General features: G+C 38.8%; 2 protein-coding genes across 10 annotated transcripts in view; one reads left to right on the top strand and one right to left on the bottom strand.

The window, feature by feature from the left end:
• Window positions 1-19,146, top strand: part of MRPL47 (mitochondrial ribosomal protein L47) — a 31,927-nt gene extending 12,781 nt beyond the window's left edge. For all 5 annotated transcript variants that reach the window (XM_077879727.1, XM_077879728.1, XM_077879729.1 and 2 more), the window contains 4 exons: window positions 7,188-7,284; window positions 12,532-12,662; window positions 14,247-14,342; window positions 17,990-19,146. In XM_077879727.1, coding sequence (XP_077735853.1) covers window positions 7,188-7,284; window positions 12,532-12,662; window positions 14,247-14,342; window positions 17,990-18,113 — 448 coding nt within the window. In that variant the 3' untranslated portion in view covers window positions 18,114-19,146. The remainder of the gene's footprint in view (window positions 1-7,187; window positions 7,285-12,531; window positions 12,663-14,246; window positions 14,343-17,989) is intronic.
• ACTL6A (actin like 6A) overlaps window positions 18,564-19,607 on the bottom strand; it is a 28,531-nt gene continuing 27,487 nt past the window's right edge. For all 5 annotated transcript variants that reach the window (XM_077879723.1, XM_077879721.1, XM_077879726.1 and 2 more), the window contains one exon: window positions 18,564-19,041. In XM_077879723.1, the coding sequence (XP_077735849.1) occupies window positions 18,961-19,041 (81 nt within the window). In that variant the 3' untranslated portion in view covers window positions 18,564-18,960. The remainder of the gene's footprint in view (window positions 19,042-19,607) is intronic.

The raw sequence follows: 19,607 nt of genomic DNA, 5'->3' as shown, positions 1-19,607 counted from the left end.
ACCCTACTCTTGTGGCCGACATGTGTTTGGATTGTCAGTCTAATCATCTACAATGATTCACTTTGTGTGTTGTGGCAGGGTTTGGTCCCTGTGCTGTTAGTGGGCTGTCTGGGGCCACCTTGACTTGAGTTGGGTCAGACCAGACATTCACCAGAGCTGCAGCTGCACTGAACAACAAGGTATTCTCCCTGTTGTCCCCTAAGAAGCATTGTTGGGCAAGATCTACAGTCATGCCAGATGTCTGCTCTCAGTTCATTGCTGGGACCACAGTGGAACTAGTGTGTGTGGTTATTTTCTTCCTCTCTCCTCCAGATAGTAGTCAATTTGGGTTGGTGCTGACCCCTGTCAGGGCTGCTTGCACACTGCCAGGCTTGTGGCACCATTTTGGATGGACTCCTAGTGAGAGAGCTGGAGGGAGCAAGTCCACAGAAGAACACAGGGGCAGGTACATGGGGTTAGTAGAGTTTGCACAGGTCTGCTGTGGGAGGAGGCCAGGTTGGAGGAAGTAGATCTGCAGAAATAGATGGGGGCCAGGCACACTATTAGCAAGCTAGATGGAGAGTGTTTGCACCACACTAGTTCTTGTAGGTGTCCATGTATCTAGGCTGGGGAGTAGGGGAGGGAAATAGTGCCTGCAGATTCCTTTGTTCATAGACAAGTCTCCCTAAGATCCTTGCCCCTCCAGCATAGGCCCTGAAATTAGACCCTAGGAGTCTTTCAAACAGGTCCTTTCACCCTCAAGTCTCTTGGACCCAAGCCTGTGGATTTTTAAAGTTGTAAGTGTTAAACCCCGGTGATTGTAAGACCTTTAGAAATTAAGCCCCTCTGCTTCTCAAAGGCAAATGTTACAGGGATTCATCTTCCCAGGATGGGTCCTCCATGCCTGGGGTGCCTGGCTTAGGGTCTGCTCTTCTCCCCTCTCTGTGTCCAACCTGTCCCTTTTACAGATAGTCCCATGGCTTTGTTTGGCTCTTCACTGCGTCTCCACCTTTTCTACCCTCTTCAATGTGGCCTCTTCTCTACGTTTACCTGTGGAAAATCTGTTCTGCCAGTCTTCAGGTTGTTTTCTGGGTTATTAACACTGAGGTGGATGTTACCTAGGTATATCCGTGGATGAGCCTAGAATCCTTTACTCTGCTCTCTTCCACATGTCTGGGTACATTTTTTACAAAAGTTTAACAGGCAACAAATACAAAAATTTAAAGTAACTATACAAAATATAAGAAATAACAATCCAAAATTGTTTTCATGATTTTAATCTAAGACCCTAGGTCTGAAAGTCCTCAACCAAAAATATTTATTGGTAGTTATTCCAATTTAGAGGAGAAAAGTTCTCCTACAGAGGCAAACCCAGAGTTATGTATGCCTCCTGCAAGTCTTCACTTAAAGTGGTCATGAAAGCAAAATAGTGGATACTGCAAGAACACCCTGGAAGAATCAATCAAGTGTATTTTGGAAGATATAGTGCAGGTGTAAACACGAAGTGATAGTTAACTTTTGCAAAAAATAGCAAAACTTCAAAGTTGCATTAAAACAGTATTATCTTAAAAGAACTGTTTGAAAACAGATACTATCCAGTGATACAACCTGTAAGGTTACATATTTAAAGATCATGAATTTGGAAAAGAATCCAGAATCAGATAATAGTTTAGATGAAAGACTTGTTAATTCTGAACCTTCTAACTCTTCAGAAAAAGCAAGTGAAAAAGTAGTTTGTCACAAGATCATGATGAGGCTGTTTCTGAAGGCCATAATGAAAAAAAAAAAAAAAAAAAGAGGTTCCCCCTTTTGCAAGCATTTGGGAAATATGCACAAGAGTATTTTCTTTCCACAAAAGAGATAGTAGAACCAAATAGGAAAAGGTATGCAGGCCTGGTCTAGACATGTAGAGAAAGCTGTCTTATCACAAGTCTGCTTCAATTCCAGGAAATTTATATTCTCAAGTCACTAGATGGTGTGCAGGTCCAGTCATTGTTAGTGCTTTCTCTAGATGTGTCATGTGAATATAGGATTCTGCTCCTTGGATTTGATGGCATGAGGTTGAAGAGAGTCTTTCTGAAGGTGTCTTTTTCAAAAGCCAAAATCTTCAGGTTGCAAAGTGTGATGCTTAAGGTAGTCATCTCCAGGGAGTGCACTGTGAGAAGATTGCTCTACCAAAGCATGGTTATTTTTTTTCAATATTTTATTTATTCATGAGAGAGAAAGGGAGAGAGAGCAAGAGAGAGAGAGGCAGAGACACAGGCAGAGGGAGAAGCAGGCTCCATGCAGGGAGCCCGATGTGGGACTCGATCCCGGGACACCAGGATCACGCCCTGGGCCGAAGGCAGATGCTAAACCGCTGAGCCACCCAGGGATCCCCAAAGTGTGGTTACTTTTAATGGAAGTAATTAGGTCTTTATAATATTGATGTAGATCTTCTATCAATTATGGGTCGAAGGAGGCAGAAGCCAAGTACATTGAATGTCCTGTGACTATCTCAGAGGGTAAAAGTTTATGAAGTGTCAAAAAAGGCAGATCTGAGATTTAGAAGGACTAATAGCAATGCTTTTGGTAAAGGTATTTGGAGGGTGTCTACAGATTTTGCCAGTTGAGTCTTAACAATGCTGTTAGTGCATCAGCCACCCTAAGAATTGAGGATGATATACACAGTGAAAGTGTTGTAAAACCAGCCATACAGCACAGAATTCTTGAAGCACCTAACCAGTAAAGTGCATCCCCTAATCACTGTTGATTATCCCTATCACAGGTAGGGATAATCTTTTTCTAACGGTGTTAGTCACAAAAGAAGCATTGGCCTATCTACAAGAGAAAGCTTTGGTCCAGTAAGAAAACATAGAAACCAAGACTAAAACATGTATATCCATGAAACAGGGAAAATGTATGAAATTGATTTGTGTGAACTGGTTTCCTTGTATTCTATTTTGGGCAGGTGGAACAAATGAGGTAGGCACTTTTTGTGTCCCCACTCTCCCCCCACCCTCACTGTAGGTTCATGTATACTGTCGTTGCGTCATTAGACCACTGGTTTAATGCATGTACAGTGGTAAGAAGTGGGAATTTAAGAATTTCTGGTAGGGCAGGATTATTACTTGGTTCAAACCAGAGTTTTCTCTTCTTATGGAACACTTACTAAGTTTCTAGTATTGTTATTCCCTTTCTGGAGCAATTGTTGGATATTTCTGATAACTTTTTTCCAAATTATCGTTTGGGAAACATCCCTTTGGACCATGACAGAAGTTTGGCTGTTGATTTCCTTTTGGGTGGAAATATCAGTGAGGTGGTTTCCTTTGGCCTCCAGGGACTTAAGTCTGGAATCCCCTGGAACCTTAATAATAGCCAGAGCAGCCAGTAAAAGTGTGGCATCTAATAAATTTTGGACATAGGAGTTATTTTTAATTTTATCCCCATTGGAGGTAAGGAAACCTTATTTCCATAATATTCCAGGGTCATGAGCTACTAGAAAGGCAAACAGGCTATTGGTATGTTTGCGGTTTTACCCTTGGCCAAAATATAAGGATGGTTAAAGGGGATTATTATTTCTTCAGTGGCCTTAACTTAAGGGTGGTGGCAGGAATAGCTCTGAGACGAGGGGGATCCCCTGCCATAGGGTCTAGTTGTTAGCTATAATACCCCGTGGGTTGATGATGATCCCCATGTTTTTAGGTGAGTACTCCCAAGGACATTCCCTTCTCTCTTACAAAGAGGAAAAAGGAGAGTTGATAATTATGATATCTGAGGCCAGGCTTTTTTTTTTAAAGCTCCAAATGCTGTGTCTTCCTGACCATTCCAAATAATAAGGTCAAGTTTGGGGGATCCCTGGGTGGCGCAGCGGTTTAGCGCCTGCCTTTGGCCCAGGGCGCGATCCTGGAGACCCGGGATCGAATCCCACGTCAGGCTCCCGGTGCATGGAGCCTGCTTCTCCCTCTGCCTGTGTCTCTGCCTCTCTCTCTCTCTCTCTCTGACTATCATAAAAAATAAAAAAAAATAAAAATAAGGTCAAGTTTGTCATTTTTTAGTAAAGCATATAGAGTTTGAATCATAAGAGAGAATTTTGGGTTTCCATTTCCAACAGTAGCCAGCAAGTCCAAGAAAACCTTGTAATTGGTGCTTGTTTTAGGTTTAGGGAAATTCAAGATGTCTTGAAGTCTACCTGGATCCAAATGTCCTTGTTCCAAGATCAGGTGCCCTAAGTATCAAACCTAAGTTTGAACACACTGCAGTTTTTCTTTGGAGACTTTATGTCCCTTTAAGACCAGAAGTTGTAACAGATGTTGTCTTCCTATGCAGAGTTTTGAGAAAGGGAGTGAGAAGCAAATCATCTACATATTATAAGAAAGCAGAGCCAACAGAAAACTATTATCATCTAAATCAGTTTTTAAGGTTTGTGAAAGTAAGAAGGCCTCTGTAGCATTATAGAGCCCTGGGGCATTACTGTCCAGATGTATTTTCCATTCTTCCCAAGTGAAAGCAGAGAGATAGTGGCTATCCTTATCAGTTCGAGTACTAAAATATGTACTCCACAGATCAATTACAGTGAGAAATCTGCTTTCTTTTTTTTTTTTTTTTTTTAAGATTTTATTTATTTATTCATAGAGACACAGCTAGAGAGAGAGAGGCAGAGACACAGGCAGAGGGAGAAGCACGCTCCATGCAGGGAGCCCGACATGGGACTCCATCCTGGGTCTCCAGGATCACGCCCTGAGCTGCAGGCGGTGCTAAACCGCTGCGCCACCGGGGCTGCCCACCAATTAGGTAAATTAAAATCAAATTTTAATTTGATCCAACAAGGATGTGGACTAATTATTAATCTGAGAGACCAGATTGTTGTGTTGGAATGACTATGCTAAATTCTTCAGCAAATCTCTGGGTTTGCTTTTTAATTGTTTGCCTGTTAGTCTAGAAATTATATTTTGCAGAGAGGCAATTTTAGATTCCTGATAACGTTTGGAAGTTTGAAAATACTAAGCCAATCCCATTTTATCTTGGCAATGTTAGAGCCGTAGCTGTCCAGTGCAGTTTGGAAAAAAGTAAGTTTGGGGAGATCTCCCATATGGCCACGGAAACCCCAATTCATAGTTGTCAGTCAAATGTATGGGGGTCCTGGAACTTGCTATTGGCATGTGAAGTAGAGGGACAGTCTTCTGAGACTGAACCTTTAAATCTGTGGAATCTGGCTCTACAGATAGTGTCAGAGAAGTGGTGTTGAAAAAGTCAACATGTAAAAAAAAAAAAGAAAAAGTCAACATGTATTTGGCGTCAGGATGGAAAAAACCTTTCATTTGGTATCAGAAGTGTTATGTGTAGAGCAGTACAGATTCATTATAGAAAAGTTATTGTGGGATCCCTGGGTGGCTCAGTGGTTGAGCGACTGCCTTCAGCCCAGGGCATGATCCCGGAGTCCCAGGATCAAGTCCCACATCGGGCTCCGTGCATGGAGCCTGCTTCTTTCTCTGCCTGTGTCTCCACCTCTCTCTCACTCTATCATGAATAAATAAATAAAACCTTTAAAAAAATATTAGTTGTATGAAAGCACTGTCACTATAGGGTATTGGGAAAGGGATGGTCAGAGCTGTTTAGCATTCATCTTGGCTAAAACCAGATCATTTCTCTTCTGCCAACCCCTTCCCCCAAATCATCTTTTTCTATAGCTTAAAATACCCTAGTGCCGGGGCCCCTGGGTGGCTCAGTGGTTGAGCATCTGCCTTCAGCTCAGGTCATGATCCCTGGGGTCCGGGGATCGAGTCCCACATCAGGCTCCCTGCACAGCCCGCTTGTCCCTCTGCCTATGTCTCTGCCTCTCTGTCTCTCATGAATAAATAAATAAAATCTTTTAAAAAAAATACCCCAATGCCTTTGTGTCATTTTCAGTGCCCTCCACATTTATTTCCTTTCCTTTCTGCCAGCTCTAAATCTCAAACAGATGTATTCACAAACTTATCCCTGCTTCAGCTCTGCCACTTTGGTGCCTTTGGTTATGTTTGCTTTGGTTTCCTTTCCAGCCTAACAAATTCCATCTCTCTGAAGAGATGATCTCTTGATCATCTGAGCTGGAAGAGATGTGTCGCCGCCTTCCCACTTAATTCTGCTGCTTGTCTGTACCACTCAGTATACCACATCACATTACAATTTCTGAGGCAGCATAGTAGAGTAAAAATAAAAAGAATTATACACATAAGGAGTCTAGAATTTGAATCTTGAATTTGCTATGTGCCTCCAGAATACCTTGCATCTGTCAGCTTTACTTTTTTCTTTTAGAGTGGAAATAGTACCCACCTCAAAGGGTTGTTGTGAGAACTAAATGAGGTAATATATATAAAATGCTTAGCACATTGCCTAGCATATCATAGGCACTGAATAAATGTTATCTTTCATCTTCTCTCCCCACTTTTTCTTTTTTTAAGATTTTATTTATTTATTCATGAGAGGCAGAGAGGGAGAGAAGCAGAGACACAGGCAGAGGGAGAAGCTGGCTCCATGCAGGGAGCCTCATGTGGGATCCTATCTTGGGTCTGCAGGATCAGGCCCTGGACTGAAGGTGGCGCTAAACCGCTGAGCCACCCGGGCTGCCCTCCCCACTTTTTTTTTTTAAGATTTTATTTATTCATTCATTTGACAGAGAGCGAGCACATAAGCAGGGGGAGCAGCAGAGGGAAAGGGAGAAGCAGACTCCCCACTGAGCAGGGAGCCGGATGTGGGGCTTGATCCCAGGACCCCGGGATCACGACCCAAGCTGAAGGCAGGCACTCAACTAACTGAGCCACCCCTTCTCTCTCCACTTGGAATGTAGGGACTGGTTTTTATTTTTTTATAACTCTTGGCACTTAGTACAGTATGTAGCATGTGGAAAACTTATTAAACAAATGAGTAAGAATCAATACAGCTGTGTTTAAAGGATAATTCTTTGTAATGATACTTTGTAAATCGAGATTTCTAAAGGACTTTTGAGTACAGATCATCAGTTTTGATGTCAAAAATTACAACCTTAGGGGCACCCAGGTGGCCCAGTTGGTTAAGTATCAAAGTCTGCAATCAGCAGGGAGACTGCTTGAAGATTCTCTCCCTTTGCCCCTCCCCCTGCTCCCTGTCTCTTACTCAGCGTCTCTATAAAATAAATAAATCTTTTAAAAAAATTATAACCTTAATGTAGCCATAGAATAGCATCACAAGCTTTGTGTTCTTTGCTATAGGTATGTCCTACTGAAAGAAAGAAACATGCTCCTAACTCTAGAGCAGGAGGCCAAGCGGCAGAGATTGCCAATGCCAAGTCCGGAGCGGTTAGAAAAGGTAACATTTATGGGAGGCTGGAGACTGTTGTGTGGGATAAAAGCCAAAATATGACAAAAAAAAAAAAAAAAAAAAAAGCCAAAATATGTAAATGTATGGTTCCTACATTTCTTGGCAAGTAAATTTCTTTTTTAAAATTTGTTTGATTTTTAGTAAATGTACAGAGTTGTGCAACCATCACTATTTTAGAACATCTCTATCACCCAAAAATAAAGTGTCATGCCCATCTGTAGTCACTCCCCATTCCCACCTGCAGACCTCAACAGATATGTGGACACATGCTTTTATTTCTCTTGAATAAATACGTAGGAGTAAAATTGCTGAGTTGTAAGGTAAATTTATGTTTAATGTTTTAGGAAACAGCCCAACTCTTTAAAGTAGCTATCCATTTTATATTTCTAGTTCCGATTTAACTACTTCCTTACCAATGGGTCAAAGTTGTTTGGTTTCTTTTTTTAAGATTTTATTTGTTTATTCAGGAGAGACACAGAGAGAGAGGGGCAGAGACATAGACAGAGGGAGAAGCAGACTCCCTGCGGGGAGCCCAATGTGGGACTCGATCCCGGAACTCCGGGATCACACCCTGAGCCAAAGGCAGATGGTTAACCACTGTGCCACCCAGGCGTCCCTAGGTCAAAGTTTTTAATACATTCTTTTTTTAATTGTAAAAAACATATAACACCAAACTTACCTTTTTAGTCTTTTTTAAATGTGTATTCCAGTAGTGTTAAGAATATTCACGTTACTGTGAGAAGGTCAACTGTTGTTCAAATTGGGTTTTCTTCATCTTTAAAAAAGATCCCAAGGCACCTGAGTTGAGCATCCGGCTCTTGATCTCAGCTCAGGTCTTGATCTCAGGGTTGTAAGTTCAAGCTCACATTGGGCTTCATGTGAGGCATGGAGCATACTTTAAAAAAAAAAAAAAGAGGGCAGCCCTGGTGGCGCAGCGGTTTAGCGCCGCCTGCAGCCTGGGGTGTGGTCTGGAGACCCTGGATCGAGTCCCACGTCGGGCTCTATGCATGGAACCTACTTCTCCCTCTGCCTGTGTCTCTGCCTCTCTCTCTCTCTCTCTCTGCATCTCTATGAATAAATAAATAAAATCTTTAAAAAAAAAAAAAAGAAAGAAAAATCCCTTAGGTTCATTATTTCCACTCCTAGAGGTAATTAGTTCTGCGTGTTTCCTATTTGTCCATCAGGGTTTTTCTCTGCATGTAGAAGTGTGCTTCATTATTTTTATTTACAATAAATAATTCATCTAATTTGGTTATGCCGTATAAACTCTTCTGACATTTGCATTTTCCACTTACCTAGTATATCTTGGGTATCTTTCCCTGTCTGTATATGTAGATCTGCCTCTTCTTTTTCATGTGTCACACCGTCCACGTTTAAGCTAGTTCTTCCATATAGACTTTTTTTGTTTGTTTTATTTCATTAGATTTCTCAGGGATTTTTGCCTGGATTGCTTGTGAAGGCAGCTCTTTGTTGATGTGTCTGTACCATAGTAAGTAGTCCATGAGAGTGGAGCTCAGCTTTCTGCCTGGCCTCAGCTGTGCTCCGCTTTGCTTTCTCTGCACTATTCAACAGCTGTGACTGCCACGCTGCCTCTAAGAGAGGACCTGATATCCCTGCCCAGAGTCTAAGAAGCTAGTGCATAAAATTTCAGTTATTTACCCTAACTAGGAAGAAGTTATTCTGACTTAGTGAAAATTGAAATCCATAGCATATTTGTTTCTTTAAACTTTATTTTAACATGAGACTGACAGAAAGTTAAAAAGAGTGGTATAGAGGTACCTTTCACCCAGTTTCCCCCAGTGAATGTTTTACCGCATTTGCTTTATCCTTCTCTGCTTCCTTCTCTAAATAACACATTTTTTCTTCAGAAGTTTAAAAGTTAGAGACATGATGTCCCTTGATCCATAAATAGTTATATATATGTTGCCCAAAAAACAAGGATATTTCCTTATATAACTGTTGTACAATTTTCAAAATCAGGAAATTAACACTGATACAGTACTATTATCTAATCCACAGATCTCTCTCATCAGTTATCCTAACATCCTTTATAGCAGAAGAAAATCCAGGATTATTCGTTTTCAGTTTTTGCCTCCTTTAATCTGGATACTCAGTCTTTCTTTGTGTGTCAGGACATTCACATTTTTAAAGAGTCTAGGCCAATTTGGATTTGTATAATATTTATACATTATGATTGGATCATATAATCAGAAATATCATAGAAGTGATACTGTATTCTTCACAGTGCATATTGGGCACAGGATGGGGATTTTTGTGTATTACTGATGTTCACATTAATAATTTTGTTAGTGTGGTTCTGCCAGGTTTCTCCACTGTGTATATAGTTACTAATTTTTCTTTGTATTGAAATCATGTAAGTATACTGTAATTCTTCAAACTTGGACTCACCAGTTTTTGCATCTGTTGATCAGTTTTTACTATGATGTTTGCTAAATGGTGATTTTCTCATTCCATGATTCATTCTATTTTGATTGGTTAGCTTTTTTCTGTAAGAAATGGTTTTCCCTCCTCTTTCTTCCTTTCCTATCACTGCAGACTCCTCAATTCCAATTTTATTCAGTGAGTTATAATTCTTTAATATCATCATCCCAGATTTAATGGCCAATGTGAGTCCCTTCAAGCTGGCCCCTGTGCTCTTATCATTCTTTCATGAGGCATAGCAAGTATTCTGGATTTGTTTTGTACTTTTCCTGCCCCAGACCTGGAATCAGTCATTTTACAGAAGAATACCCTGATTCCTTTTAGTGGAGAACGATGTATTTAGAAACTAAGATCTGGGTGGTAAGTTTCCTCATTGCTACACAATATTTATAAAGTATTGAGATTTTATTTTCAGATATATTTGCTAATTCTGTTAAGGAAAGTTACGTTTTAGAGAGTCTTAGTAAAAGTGCATTGGCTATTTATTTGGTGGAAAAGCTTTTGCTTTTGCTTGTTCTAAAATTCTTAAACTTCAGAATATCTCCCCTCCCTGGTTTAAAAAATATATATTTTGATGTGAACTTCATCTCCATAGGTCCTATATGTGGACCTATCTCTGAATAAGTACAATCCAAAAATAATGAACATTTCTCCAGATAAACTAGAAGCAATTTTTTTTAAGCCTCAAATGTATGGAGTCTTCTCAGTGTTTTGTGACATACTACGAAGGAAAATTTATCAAGAAAAATATTTTAAAATAATTATTCTTAATTTAAGATATAAACTGAAGATTTGGAAGTGTGTAAGGATACTCTTGGCTCTGGAATAGTTAAACTAGAAAGGAAAGAAAGCTTTTTTAGGTTGATTTGTTTTGAATAAAGTGTATCTCATTGATACTTCTGATTTTCCTTCTCCTCTGGTGGCATGAACATGAGTAATCAGATGTTAGCTTTGTGGACTGAATAGCCGTTTACTTTCTTTGTAAGCTAACATTAGATTTCAGTTAGGAGCCCGAGAAGTAACCTTGTAAGGAGAACTCTAATGTAGTCCGTTAACAGCCAGGCTTACTAAGTTCCTAAAGGCTACACCTTTGTGTTAGACCCTGACCAATCTTGTTTCTTTACTCTTTGAAGTGTGTCTTCAAAATAGGATTCACCATTCTTACCCATCTTTTATTTTTCAGAGATTTTGTAGAAATTCATGTAGTAAAGAGGAATTACACGTGGCTTCAGCTGCTCAGTGTGACTTTAATTGAAGAAGCAAGAACAGAAGCACTGAGTGTGAGCTGAATGCAGTGTATGAGGTGGTCTAAATTTGTGGCCTTCACATCTCTTGGGTCCCACAGCCATCTGAAAGACTATCTTTTTTTTTTTTTTTTTTCTAATGTGCACTTAAAAAGGGGAGGGTACAGGGGGAGAGAGAGAGAATTTTAAGCAGGTACCACACTCCTCATGGGGCCTAATGTGGGGCTCAATCTCATGACCCTGAGTTCATGACCTGAGCCAAAATTAAGTCAGAACTTAATCAACTGAGCCACTCAGGTGCCCCTAGAAGATTATAATCTAATCTTCCCCACTTTCTGTTTTTGAGGGCTCTTGCAAGAAACAGATGTGTATATGCGATATTTCTACTTGTTATGATGCTCATGGATACTATAACCAGCTAAAAATGCCTCTCAGTATTTAGAACTATGAAAAAATTTAGCTTATCTGTCATTATAGTACCCAAATATGAATATTCATTTATAAAAAATATATATATTATCTTGCCAATATATTATTATATGCATTGTAAGACTCAATAGAAGTGGTGAAGAGATAAAAATAGATGAGGTTCTAATAGGATCTTCTTGCATCTTGATGGATCTTTGGAGATTAGGATCAGGGTAGACTGATATTCTGTTTGTATTAGTAGCAGCTGACAGGTCAAAACATCTGTGTCTGTGTGTTAGGGGACACTGATTAGTTGAGGCCAGAACATGAATTTTAGTATTAAAAAGTAGCAAACTGTTATCAATTAATAGCTCATTGAATTTTGAAATAACAGGAGTCAAATTGGGTGTTCATACGGAATCTCTGCAAGTGTATCCCACGCCAAACAAAACTAATACATATATGTGGAAATTTGAGCTAAGTAGATTTTCATTTAAATGAACTAAAGTTTTGGGGTGCCTGGGTGGCTCACTTGGTTCAGCAGCTGGCTCTTGGTGTCAGCCCAGGTCATGATGTCATGGGTTGTGAGATCACGCCCTGAGTCAGGCTTACACTCAGCAAGAGTCTGCTTGAAGATTCTTTCCCTCTGCTCCTCCTCCAACTCTCATGCATGTGCAGGTTCTCGCTTTTTCTCAAATAAATAAATCTTTTTTTTTTAAGATTTATTTATTTATGATAGACATAAAGAGAGAGAGGCAGAGACACAGGAGGAGGGAGAAGCAGGCTCCATGCCGGGAGCCTGACGTGGGACTCGATCCTGGGACTCCAGGATCGCGCCCTGGGCCAAAGGCAGGCGCCAAACCACTGAGCCACCCAGGGATCCCCTAAATAAATCTTTTAAAAAAATAAATGAAACTAAACTTTTAAAAAATTACAAAAAATATTATAAACACCCATGTATGCATACCTGTGCCAAAAAGATTTTTAGGAAATATTTGACAGAATGGTTCTTTGGCAAAAATACTCATTAAGGTTTTCTGTAGCATAGTCTTTATGTTTTTTTTGGGAGGGAGGGGGATTGTTTTTGTTTTTTATATTTGTTGTAGGTGATTGTTGAAATTACATCTTCTTATCTTACCAGGTAATAGATTCCATGGATGCATTAGATAAAGTTGTCCAGGAAAGAGAAGATGCCCTAAGACTTCTTCAGACTGGTCAAGAAAAAGCTAGACCTGGTGCTTGGAGAAGAGACATCTTTGGAAGAATCATCTGGTATATAGTTTTCATTGTGGTTTTTCTAAGATGAGAGTGGAAGTCTCATGCCTCACTCTCTTGTCCAGTATCTTTTATAAAAAGTCTCACCATATGAAATATATTACAGATGTATCCAATGTAAACAGTGGTCCCTAAGCCCCTTTGGGGCCCTAGTACATGAATGAAGGTAGCATTATGTGGTAGGCTAGGCACCTGATTCTCGTGATTCAATTACTTGTTCTTTATGACAGTAGTTCCTAATCTTATGTCAGTTATATGACCTTTAGAAAATTTGATTAAAGTTATATAGATCCTTTCCCTAGAAAAATGTACACATGCACATAAAATTTCAAAGGGTTATAAATACCATGAGGCTAATTTTTAGGATACATACCTGCCCATTATGAACCTGAAATTATAAAAGTTCTCAAAACAAAACAACAAAAAAAAGAAGTTCTCAAGGATAAGGCCATATGAACCCATTTCAGAGTTTGCTCCCAGTGCCATGAGGGTAAAGCCCTAGTCCAAATTATGAAACCGTTTATTTTCATAACATCTTTCTACCGTTTGTCCCTCTAGTTCCTGAAGTTCTTTCAGACTTCGGGAAAGGATCTGAATATAAATAATTGAGAAGACCCAGTGTAATCTGTCTCTTCCAGGGCTTTTTTACATTTGGATTAAGCTGCTAAAAGGAAGCGTACTTGGTAGAATTTTAAACATCGGTCAGCAAAATGAAGAAGGCATTGTGCGTGGCTGGAGACTTTCCCTGTACTCTTGAAATTAAACAAGTTATAATAGTGCTTACTCATTAGATAGGATCTTTTAATGGAGTTTGCAGTAATGGGGCTGCTTGGAGCCAAATGTAGAGAAGTAGCTGTACTCTGTGTAATCCAATACAGAAAAGAGAAAAGTTACCAAAACATCTAACTAGAAACTTTATTTTTTTACTAATATTTATTTGGATTAAGTCAGTTGAGATCAATTAAGAAAGGGTGGAAATAGAGGAGAGAATCTGTGTCAGTATTAGAATCTGGATGAGTGCTGTTCTGTTAGATTTTTAAAATTTTCCTTTTAACTTTTCCAGAGCTAAACAAAGTAGTGAACAAAGCAATTATATCATCTTTCCAGTGTAGCTTATTAACTCAAACATTGTAATTCCAATGCCTTTTCTCTAATTTTCTATTGCATGTTATAAGTATTGCATGTTATGATATTTATAAGATAGCCTTTTAAATGCAGAGCTCCTTAAAAAGTTTTTTTTCTGTCAAAAAGAACATATGGCATATCATAATATATTAATTATGCTAATGTTATTGCAGACGGAGAGAATCCTAAGCAGGCTCCGTGCTGAGCACTCAGGGCTTGATTTCAGGACCCTCTCAGATCATGACTGAGGCAAAATAAAGAGTCAGGTACTTAACCGACTGAGCCACCCAGGCACCCCTGTAAAATCTTTTAAAAGCCAGTTTTAAAAAAAAGCCAGTTCTATGCATTTTACTGAAAACATATTTAGCTCAAAGATGGCTGAAACTCTGTTTGTAAAAAATGAAAAATATATTAAATATTTTCTAGTAAGGCAATATCTTTTTGCTTTCTTGGCAGGCACAAATTCAAGCAGTGGCCTATACCTTGGTACCTAAATAAAAGATACAATAGGAAACGATTCTTTGCAATGCCCTATGTGGAACGTTTTGTCAGGTGAGCACAGTACCCTTAATAACGAAACTTATCTTTTCATTAGATGACACAAGTTAAGCTTTTACATAAGTAATACATGTTCGTTATGGAAAAAAATAGAAGAATCAGGTAGAAAAGATGAAATTAAAGTCTTACATAATCTCACCATCCAGAAATAGCTTCTATTAACATTCTAGTGTATATGCTTTCAAAAATTTTTATTGCCTTTCTGTTCGTCAATCTCTATGTAAGTACATGATTAAATTCCTCTCTAATGTGAAAAGGAACATCCAAATACTTTACATAACATATGAGCTCATATTTATTGCAAGGTTGGTGAAATGAAAAGGGGCTAGGGTGAGGAGAGGAGCCTGCTGCATTAAATCTGAAGTCATATTATCTTACAGAATGTTGATTTCCAAATATTTTCTATAAAATTTTTTTTCTTCATTGGGTTTATTATTCAACGGGGAGAATATATATATAGGACTTATGTTATAATAGTAGAGTGAAGTGGTTCCATAAGACCGCAGCTAATAATAATAAAAACAAAGAAGGATTTTAGAAAACAGCTATTTTAGAACACTAGATCCACATCCAAAAGCAGACAGAATCCAAACTGCAATTGGAAGGGGAGAGAATTGGCAAATTTGTGGTTTCAGGTCAAGTGTGCTGCTCAATTCCCATGGCAGTGGCTGCGGAGAGAAGCGGGGTGGGGAGAACATCAAGGTTACTGGCTAGAGATCAGAATTCAAGGCAGGAAAGCAGCTGGAAATTTAAGTAAATTCTGGCAGCATAAAAAACCCACAGCTTTTAAACAACTGCCTTAGATCATATGGTCTACTTTCATCAGGAGTTCTTTAAAAACTTACTTTCTCTCCCAAGATGATATTTCCATACCATAAATAAATACATACATACATACGCTTAAAAAATAAAATACATCTTTTAAACTGGACTTTCAGATCTTATGGTATATTTTAGAATCATAGTTTAAATTTTTCATCTTTCTCATCAAACCAGCTGCCTCTCCTTATTTCCAATTTGATCTATTGTAATGTGACTTCTAATAAAAAGTATGGATTTCGTCTTCCTCTGTTCCTGACACAGGGCTCCTAAAACCCCTGTGGGGATGGGGAGTGTCTTTTGTTATGTTAATAACTTTTGGAGAGCACCTTGTGATGGGGTCTAGTTGCTAGAGGAACCACCTTCCAATAGATGGTTGAAACTTTCAGGCCCACTCCATGATTTCTGGAGAGAGGAAGGGGGCTGGAGGTGAATCAGTTGCCAGTGGCCAATGATTTAATCACGCACGCATGCCTTTGTAATGAATCCTCCATAAAAACCCAAGAGGACAGGGTTCAGGGAGCTTCCCTGTTGGTGAGTGGCACTTGGTGATTGGAGAGGGGGACGCCCTACTCCTCCTTGCCCTATGCACCTCTTCTGTCTGTATGCAGACTTTTCTATCCTTTTATAATAAATCAATAATCTAGTGAGTAAAAAAAAAAATAATCTAGTGAGTAAAGGGATTTCTTGAATTCTGTGAGTGACTCCGGCAAATTAGTCGAAACTAAGGAGCAGGTCTTGGGAGCCTGAGTTATAGCCAGCCCGTCAGAAGTACAGACAACCACCTGGACTTGGAACTAGCATCTGAAGTTCAAGAAGGGAGAGGGAGTTGTGCGAATTTCCAGGCTGTAGCAGGTTGTTGAGCGCAGCTGACAGCCTCTGATGCAATTCCCACCTAGGTAGTGTTAGAATTAAGTTGACGTCTCAGACATTCTGCTTGTGTCTGAGAATTGCTTGGTTGGGGGGACCACCATCAGTGGAAATAGGTCCAGAACCCCTTGATATGGTACATCCATTCTACACGGGCATTAAGCATCCCTCGTCCTTTTCATCAGCAGTCCTTTAGATGCAGTCAGTCTTTAATTCTGCCTGCAGGTCTGCGTCTTCCTTTGTACTCCGGCTCTGCCCTAGTGCATTCCCTCTTCATCAAAATGAATTCTTTTTTTTTTTTTTAAAGATTTATTTATTTATGATAGACACAGATAGAGAGAGGCAGAGACACAGGCAGAGGGAGAAGCAGGCTCCATGCCGGGAGCCCGACGCGGGACTCGATCCCGGGACTCCAGGATCACACCCTGGGCCAAAGACAGGCGCCGAACCACTGAGCCACCCAGGGATCCCCTCAAAATGAATTCTTGAACATCTTCCTTACTCCAGTCCATTCAAATATTGCTTCCTGGCTAATTTTCCTCAAACCTTTTTATCACATCAGCACTGTTGAAAAGTTTATAGAACAAATCCCAACTCCTTCCCACCATTTCCACAACTTAAGTGTTACCTGTTTATCCTTCATAAAAGGCAGACCTTCTCCTTGTTTCCTGAACAGTCTTGCTCATTTTCCCCTCTTTTGCTGCTCCTTTATTTACAAGTCTGAAATCTCCATTACTCACACTTTAAGGCCCAGTTCATGATGATAAGCAATTGAAGAAGTTTATGTATCCTTTTTCCCTCCACGATTTCTCCAAGCCTAGTGTGCTATTTGGCTCTTTTGTCTTCTTATTCATGTAAGGTGGAAGCTATAAATACTTTTAAAATAATGTGTGAGAATTTATTAATCCAGTGTCACTCTTACACGCCTTATATATGTTCTAATTATTGTTTTTGAAACTAAATTTCTTAGCCTTACCTTCAGAGCATGAAGCATAATCTTCTGAATAGTCTTAAGAATAGCTAACCTTTATTCTTTCATATGGGTTTATTATTTTTTTTATGGTCAAAATTTAGTTGGAGCAAAGATTGATTAATAGAGTGACTAATATGATTTCAGCTTTGCTTAGCTTTTATATTTAACTTACAAAATAGCTCATATTTTTTAAAATATACATTTATTTTGGTCTTCACCCAAATGGAATTAGTCTCAAATTTCTGACCTCTCTCACAGCACTAGCATATTAAGATATTCACCGCATCTCTCTTAATTCTCGTTTTATAAACTTTTGCCTAGTGATCAATAAAATTTCCTGGAAAATATCAACTCGAGTACAGTAGAGGCTTGACATCCATGAATTTATTGTTTGCAATTTTGATTCATAAGTGACCCTAGAGGTTGAAAGAATTTAGCTGAGGCACAAATGCTTCACGCTCTGGGATGCTGAGCGTGAGTAGAAGCAAACTCACATAGAGAGCGGCAAGTCTAATTAGCACCTAAGCATCATCTCTTAGTACAGTTTTATTCTCTATGTTGCAGGGAAAAATGATATGGTAGACTGAGTGCTATTTGGAATTAGGGGAATTCCTAAAACTCTCAGGATGTATTCTCAGGATACAAAAAAAAAATCTATCGTATTCAGTAAAAACTAGTGCTTTTAAAATAAAATATAGAAAGGTAGCCCAGTCTCTTACAGGCTCACAAGCTCTATTCATTCTTTTCAGGTTGGAAAGAGAGGAATTGGTATAGGGTTACAGATGGTTTTGATTTCACGTTCATCTTTGACTTGTGTAGGTTTGCAGTGATTTTCAAGTTTAATAGTCTACATGACACACCTAATATGGAGGCTGGCATGATTTGGGTTTTTCAGTAATTGATTTGGACATATTTTGATGGTACTGAATAACAGGGGAATATTTGTGTGTAAATTGCTCTTATGCTTTTATTATTCTAGACTGAGACTTGAGAAACATGCCCGCATTGAAGCAAGAAAGAAAAGTTTAGAGAAAAAGAAAGAAAAATTTCTTCAGGAAAAGTTTCCACATCTTTCTGAAGCCCAGAAGTCAAGTCAAGTCTAAGATGTCTGAGTTCAAGTTGCCATTTTGTTTTCCTTGGATAACAGTCTATATACAAAAGTAAATATGTATTAATTTATATAAAGAAATTGTGTTTTTAGTCAAATGACTATCAACTATTTTAATTGTTAATATAGCATGCTAACTCTGGGAGTGGTCATACTTCTGCCAAGATTTTTTAAAAATCAGGTATAAAGTTCAAATACCCACTTTATAAATTCTGGCATCTAAGCAGACTTAATACCACCTGTACCTTAGAGCGGGAAAGTGATGTCAACTGGTTACAGCAAAGGCAGAGATTCCGGTAACATTTTTACTATTTGGCTAATAGCATATAAAGGGGGTGTGGATATTTCTGTTAAGAAACAGGGAGTACTTTCACTCAAAATCATGATAAATACATTTAGTCCTTAAAGTAGGGAAGTCACAACACAACAAAAATCCAAAAAAGTATTTCTGGAATGGCTAATAATTTTTATTTAATTTTGCAAGCCTAAGATAAAAAGCATAGGCAGTAAGTTTTACTAGTCAATAAAAACCAATTCTACCAATGACTGGTAATTAACATACTAAACAGAGTTGGAAAGCTTTTACTGAAAGCAAAATATTTAGAGAAAATAGACATTTATACAAAATTATAAAATGCTTGTAATAAGAATAAGTGCATTTCAAGGAAAGCACAAACTTATCTTAATTTATAGAGCCAGTTAAAGCCTTAAAAATTTTAAGTGGAAATTGAAATATGCAAAAATGTATAAACATTCTACAAAAGATGGTCATTCTTTTCCTGAGTATACTAAAGCTATGAAACTTAAGGTGACACAGGAAGGAAGAGCTTTGGGAACTCTCTTCAAGGGCATTTCCTTTCTACGCATTGTTTCCCTCCTTCTTCATATTCTTGTTTGGAAATCCACATCTGCTGAAAGGTACCCTGTAAAATGGAAAGAAAAGTTATATATTGTGCCTTTTTATTAGAAAATACTTTTTAAATACCTTCACCAAAAAATAAATAAATAAATAAATAAATAAATAAATACCTTCACAACTCCTAATCTTTAAAGAACCCTTAAGCCCTTCCCCCCAAAATAAGTCTTCCGTTACTCCTCTATTTCTGCCCTCCTCCAGAACACCACAGACACAATTTGGAAAGAATATTAAGTCTTCCTATTCCTATTCAAACTGTCACGAGGCTTTAGAGACAGGAAGATGGGGGGTTTAGCTATTATGGCTCGCTGCCAACCTATGACAACAATAGAAACTGTTGTTGGAAGGCTTGATCCCAGTACCGAATTGAAGAGCTGTTCTGGCACTTGACTAATGGCAGCATTTAGATCCCAAAAGTGCTCATCCATCAGGACTAAGTTTTGCAAGTACACACACAATAGTATATAGGCGCTATAGAAGGTGGAAAGGAGGAAAATGACCCAACGAGGAAGGAGCCTCGGCTACATTATTAATAAAACATAAAGTAGGACAAATCCATTCCCTAAGATGGAC

The sequence above is a fragment of the Canis aureus genome, chromosome 31 (assembly GCF_053574225.1).
Source record: "Canis aureus isolate CA01 chromosome 31, VMU_Caureus_v.1.0, whole genome shotgun sequence".
Classification (NCBI taxonomy): domain Eukaryota; kingdom Metazoa; phylum Chordata; class Mammalia; order Carnivora; family Canidae; genus Canis; species Canis aureus.
Note: the sequence above shows the minus strand (reverse complement) of the source record. Positions and strands in the feature narration are given on the sequence as shown.